At 49.6% G+C, this 6,275-nt stretch overlaps 1 protein-coding gene across 1 annotated transcript in view; it reads right to left on the reverse strand.

Annotated features, from left to right (window-relative positions):
* Positions 1-6,069, reverse strand: part of C2CD2 (C2 calcium dependent domain containing 2) — a 50,652-nt gene extending 44,583 nt beyond the window's left edge. Inside the window, exon 1 of the mRNA XM_084843791.1 lies at positions 3,934-6,069. Coding sequence (XP_084699917.1) covers positions 3,934-4,200 — 267 coding nt within the window. The 5' untranslated portion in view covers positions 4,201-6,069. The remainder of the gene's footprint in view (positions 1-3,933) is intronic.
* Between the last annotated feature and the right edge of the window lie 206 nt (positions 6,070-6,275).

Raw genomic sequence — 6,275 nt, forward strand, 5'->3', positions numbered from 1 at the left:
AGGCACAATACATTCAGAAGCAAGCACAACCCATATCAGTGAAACTTACTTTCATGTAATGGGCAAAATCCACTGCAATACATTATAGGTGGGACTACTTTGGAGACTACTTGGACATTCCAAACTGGTCCAGAACACAGCTGCTAGCTAGACTGTTAAACAAGTCAGTCATATAGAACATATCTCACCAGTTCTTGAACAATTTCGGTGGCTGCCAGTTCATTTCTGTGCACAATTCAAATTGCTGGTTTAAACCCTTGCTGCACAATCCCATCTACTCAGAAGCGTATCTGTGGGTCAACTAGATGCAGTGTTAATCATGGCTATGTTTTGAAAAAACAACAACTAGGAGGAGCATAAGGGCCCAAACTGGAACAGAACCATGGTTGGAAGCAATGGACTATGGCCACCCACCTGCCATGCCATGCCATGCCATGCCATGCCATGCCATGCCCACCGGCCAGTTCACCCTCTGTTGTATCTGCTATTTGTTTAGGGGGGAAAACACATCCATGCAAGGCCTCAAGACATGAACATCACATCTAGTTTGGCCCCCAAGTTTAATGGGACTTACTCCCACGTAAGTGTGCACAGGATTGTAGTATTAAACCTTATATGGCTTGGAACCCAAGTCTCTAGAAGGACTGCCTACTCCCACAGGACTCTGCCCAAATCTTAAAATCATAATCCAAGGCCCTTTTCTTGGTTCCCCAGTTTTCTAAGGTAAGCTTGATAGCAGTATCCAGGAAAAGGACCTTCTCTGTTGCAGCACCCCATTTGCTCTCTCTAAACAGGCTTGCCTGGTTCCAGTGCTACAGTTTTGGGGGCAGGTGAAGACCATTTTATTCATCCAGGCTTTTAAAAATGTTAGCTAGATGTTTTAGTCATTGCTTGCCTGATGATTTTAGCGATTATTTTTAAATTTTGTACTTTAAGGGCTGCGGTGGCTTAGTGGTTAAGACACTGAACTGCAGACTGGAAGGTCAGCAGGTCAGCAGTTCGAGACCCGAGTGCTGCGTGAAGTAGTGAGCTCCCATCTTCAGTCCCAGCTTCTGCCAACCTAGCAGTTCAAAAGCAAGAAATTGCAAGTAGATAAATAGGTACCGCCTCGGCGGAAAAGGTAACAGCGTTCCGTGCACCTCGGTGTTCAGTCATGCCAGCCACATGACCACGGAAGCGTCTTCGGGCAGCGCTGGCTCTTCGGCTTAGAAACGGGGATGAGCACTGCACCCTAGAGTTGGATACGACTGGTTGGGGACACCTTTACCTTACTTTAAGGGCACAATCCTATGATTGCTAGTTAGCGGCTAGATGGCAATAAGATAGGATGCTCCGAGGTCGGTTCCACGCTCCAAGGTAGGTTCCCTGAGAACCAACCACCACTACCTCATGCTGCCTCATAGGCAGCACGGATTGGCCCTGCGCTCTGCGCTCATAAGAGGACTATGGCGCGGAGAAAACATGGTGTTCCTGGGGGCGGGCCTGGGTGGGCAGAAGTGCTGTTCCGATGCTTCCTATGTGTCGTCCAGTGTCGTCCACCCCACTCCGACTTCCCGCAGCTAGACAGCCAAAATCGGCTGTCTAGCTGCGAATGCAGCGCAGCTGAAGCACGGAGGGGACGATCCCCTCTACACTTCTCCTGCCCTGCACTGGATAGGCAGTCGCCTCCGAGTTTGGAGGCAGCCGCCTATCCTGATAGGATTGCACCCTAAGCTGCCTTGGGAGCCGGAAAACTGAATACACTTTTATCGAAGGATAGGGTAAAAATAAATAAATATAAGATCCAGAAACAGTGGGGTTCTTGAGGACACCATTTAACAAAAGTCTCCTCAAATTCAGACATGTCTAATGACATTTAGACTGTACCCAGTGGCCACAATACAAGCAGGTTGCTGAATCTTTGCCTTTTCTCAAATACTGTGCACAGCACAGTATGTACAGTTTCAAAAGCAGCTTGTGAGGCATCATTTGTGGGGAAAGGAGAATATGCTGTTCATGGAAGGGTAGGAAAAAAAATAGAAAAATGAAGTCCTGTTGAACACAATCAAGCCTTAAGTACTTCTAAAAGGTCTACTGGATTGTGACAATTTACAAGACCTATCAGATGTGCTTAAGAGTGGCCATGACTGTTACACTTAAGTCTAGGAACTTTGATATTTTTCCTTGCATTTGCAGTTGGGAAACAGTATGAAATTGCTTTAATGACATAGAGCATCAAAGGGAAAAATGCCTGTTCACATAATGTTAAATATAGCCTGTTACCCCTCCACACACAGAATTCAGTAGCTACCTATATTGCCAACAACACAGGCACTCCCCAAGCCAAAATAATCCATGGAATTTGTTATGTTGCAATGAAGTTATGTTTTAATAAACTGCATATTATATATTTTATACACACACAATTTATTGTACTAGCCAAAGGCCATGACAAGGCATATCATATATTGTGTATGCTCAGTAGTGGCTGTTACATTAACATTCTTTCTAAGGCTGTTTTGTTGTGGTGAATCAGCAGAAGCAAAGCAGAGTTCCACTGCCTTCCGGATGACAGCATTGTTTTGAGTTTGGAAGGCTCAGACAGAGAGTAAAAACACAGTGCACTGCCAGACAGTGATCTCAAAAGAAGAGGATGCAGTTGCTTTCTTGGAAAGGATGTACGCATGCAAGGCATTGTTACTCTCCTATCAGTTTTCCTACAGCAGGCTTGATCCCTAGCCTTTGACATCCCCCTACCCCCATAATTTACAGTTCAATCTGCTATTTAAAACAACAACCCAAGTTATTAATATTTAATGGAACCCAGACCAGTAACAGAGTAGATGACCATGCAGGGCAAGAAGGATGAATGAATTTCCCTCAGATTGGCCAGCACAGGACTCTTCAATGAATTAGATAGTGTACAAAACAGCATGAGATAGTGAAGAACTAGTTTATCTTCTGCTCTTCACTGCCATTCCTGAGAGATTTAGGAGAACCCCAACCCTCTACATGCAGTATATCTGCAAATACCTTGGGTGTGGGAAGATCATCAACTTTTTATGAAGTTTGGATTTCAGGTAAAAAATAAAATAAAGTTGTTACACCCTGATCATCCCTGGAAGGAAGCCCTGTGGATTTCAAGGTCGGTTCCATCTACATCATGTGGTGCAGAGTGGTAGGCGGCAGTATTCCAACCGAAACTCTCCCCACGACCCGAGTTCGATCCCAGTGGAAGCTGGGTCCCAGATAGCCAGCTCAGGTCAACTCAGCCTTCCATCCTTCCAGGGTCGGTAAAATGAGTACCCAGCTTGCTGGGGGGAAAGGTAGTCACAACTGGGGAAGGCAATGGCAAACCACCCCGCCATAGTCTGCCATGAAAACGCCAGTGTAAGCGGCGTCCCTCTAGGGGTCAGTGCTTGCACAGGAGGAACCGTTCCTTTCCTTCCTTCCATCTACATCGTACATTTAGGGCTGGACACCTACTTAACATTTTCTATTGAAATCAATGAAGCCTACTTCCCACATGAAACTGAGGATTATATATTAAGGTGAAACTATTGCAAGCTTGCGGTCAACCCTGGAATGTTTCAAAGAAAAAAAAACGCCTGCGGGTAGATTGCTACGATCTACTAAAATGTTACATTCAATGCACTTTTGCACTGTGAGACTGCTTTCGGCGTTAATACACGCTTACTTGAGTGTATGCTCCATAATTTACTTTCAAGTAAGTAAGTGTTAGTTACTTCTAGTTGCTAAACTCCTGGCTTCAAGGGCTTTGGTGAAGTGGGTTGTGAATGTGGCTGCCAATGGCTAATGAAATGAAACACACACACACAGGATGCCCTATAAACACACAAACACACACACCCCATACGTACACGGTGTCCCATAATAAACCAATGCCATTTCAGCGTACAAATAGCCTTTGAAAGCCACCGGGCCATGACTTACCGCCCTTAACCTGGCTTCCTCGTTCAGCGCTGTTATCCAGGCTTTCTGCCACTCACTCTTCCAGCTGCTCAGAGACAGCAGCCAAGCGAAGAGGGAGCCCTCGTCCCCCTGCAGAAGTTCAGGCGGCGGCGGCTTCCCCCCGCCTTGCCGCAGAGTCCTCAGGCCATACTGCACCAGGTAGATGGCTACGATGGCCAAAGCAGCCGTAAACAAGGAGAGCAGTGAGAACCGCTGGACCTCACCCAGCCAGTAAGCCAGCCAAGTCATGACTGACCATAATTATAGACCCGTGTCCGTCTGTCGGTCGGTCTCTCTCTCAGCAGCAGGGAAACCCTTCACATGGCAGGCTCCCTCCCCTCCGCAGAGGACTCGAGGCAGGCGCTCCTCCCGCTCGCCGAGATAATCCTTCTCGCTCGCGGCGGAAGGAGTAAACAGCGGGTGGAGTGGAGACGCGAGGATGACGAAAGGGCTCGGGAAGGACATTCGCCTCTCCGCAGCGAAAGGGCGCAACTGAGAACTCGGCGGAGGAGCCAGCAGGACGCGCCGAGGAGAAACCAACGTCACAGGACCTGCCCCGCGCCTTCCAGGGACTCGCGCTGCAGGCGCCGGCCGGGAGGAGACGCAGAGCGCGCCTCAGGAATGCGCGTCGCGAACAAAGCAGCCAACTCCCCAGTCCAGAAAAGGGAAAGCAGGGATGCGGGACGCGGCTTTAGCACTCCGTCCTCGAGAGGTGTCGGCGCGGGAATCCCTCCTGCTTGCCTGCTGGCCGGCGCTGCCACTCAGCTCACCTCGGGCCCCGACTGGTGGCCGGCGGCGGGACAAGGCGCGATGCGGGAATCCCCCCCCCCTCCCCGGTGGCAGGGCAGATCTGCCTGCACTCCCCGGTGACGTTATTTCCAGTCAGCCTGCGGCCGAAAACCGCAGAGTCAAGTGTCTGGGCTCGCTTTTCCTCAGCGGTGTTGCTTCCTCCTCGAACAGCCTGCGGGAAGGAGGGAAAACCCTTCCCTTGTAACCTGGACCTGGTAGGAGCCGCTCGTTATTCCTCAGGCCTTCCCAGCCTGCACCTCACGGGGCTTAAAGGCACCGCGAGATCCAGTCAGCATCCACCTTTTCTCTAGCAAACCTGCAAGGATACACGTGGCTGTGTCCGGCTGCCTGGCGAAAGGAGAACAGCCCTAGGCGCGTTTACGCAGACGGAAATCCTGCTGGTTAGAGTGATACCCCCATGAATGGGCGCATAGCACTGCAGCCCCAGTCTTCTCCCAACAGTACAACTCTGTGGCTCTTCCCGCTTACCTGACCCTTTTCCTAGCGCCTTTAGTGTTTCAAGACAAGCCAGTGCATCCTTTATGACTGGGGTGGGGAACCTCAAGCCCACGGGCCAAATCCAGCCCTCCTGCGGTCCCAACCTGGCCCTTGAGGGTTCTCCAGTTGGCCATGCCCGCTTTCCCTGGACCACCAAATTGTTGTTGGCTCCCCAGCTTTCTGCAGTTCTCTCCCCACCCCTCTGATTTTAAGAGGTGGAAATACCTGTCCTAAGGCTTAATCCTGTGTCCCCTAGACAGTGTCTGGGGGCCATAGGATTGTTTGGTTTACTGGCTCCGAGGTCAGAGACAGGGCTCCGACCTCAGAGCCACTAATCCATGCTCCCTGCCCCCTCCTCCGCACCGGTTACCTCTCTGAGACAGGGAAAAGGGGGCAGTCCCAGGGGTGGGGAGGGGAGGATATTGGGGAACCTGCCTTACACACCTTCCTATGCTCGCCTCAGCCTCCTTCCCTCCGGCTCCAAAGGGCCCATCTGGCAAAAATGCAGGATGTCTGGAGTACAGAGGAGAGGATCGCCTCCATGCTCCGGCCACCCTGCATTAGGATACTCAGTGGCCTCCAACTTTGGAGGCTGCTGATTATCGATATAGGATTGTGCCCTTAAGCTACAATATGCTGGTATTTTTGGCCCCACCCCTTTTGCCTTCCGCCCCACCACTGCTTGAATGCAGTTCCTGAGAGCTTCTGTGACATTGAATTTGGCCCTCAGGCTGAAAGAGGTTCTGCACCATTGGTTTAGGATATATACTTCGATAATGCATTTAGTATGTGCTTTAATATTGTGAAAATAGTAGTGTTAAAGTAAATGAAGGCTTTGACTGAGTGGCTTCTTTTGTTGAAGGCAAGTTAAAATGTTTTTAGATAAAATTGTTAGCCAAGCCTCTGCATATCTATAATCATTATGGTATAAGAAAGAGCATTTATTTGAATGGCTTCAATGTGTGCCTGGGTTAATCCAGGTATCCACATATACTCCAGGTATTCTCAATGGGACCATATGTGGTTTAATGCTTGGG

This window comes from Heloderma suspectum, chromosome 3 (genome assembly GCF_057233095.1).
Source record: "Heloderma suspectum isolate Gila_16-S chromosome 3, 16-S_ref, whole genome shotgun sequence".
NCBI classification, from domain to species: domain Eukaryota; kingdom Metazoa; phylum Chordata; class Lepidosauria; order Squamata; family Helodermatidae; genus Heloderma; species Heloderma suspectum.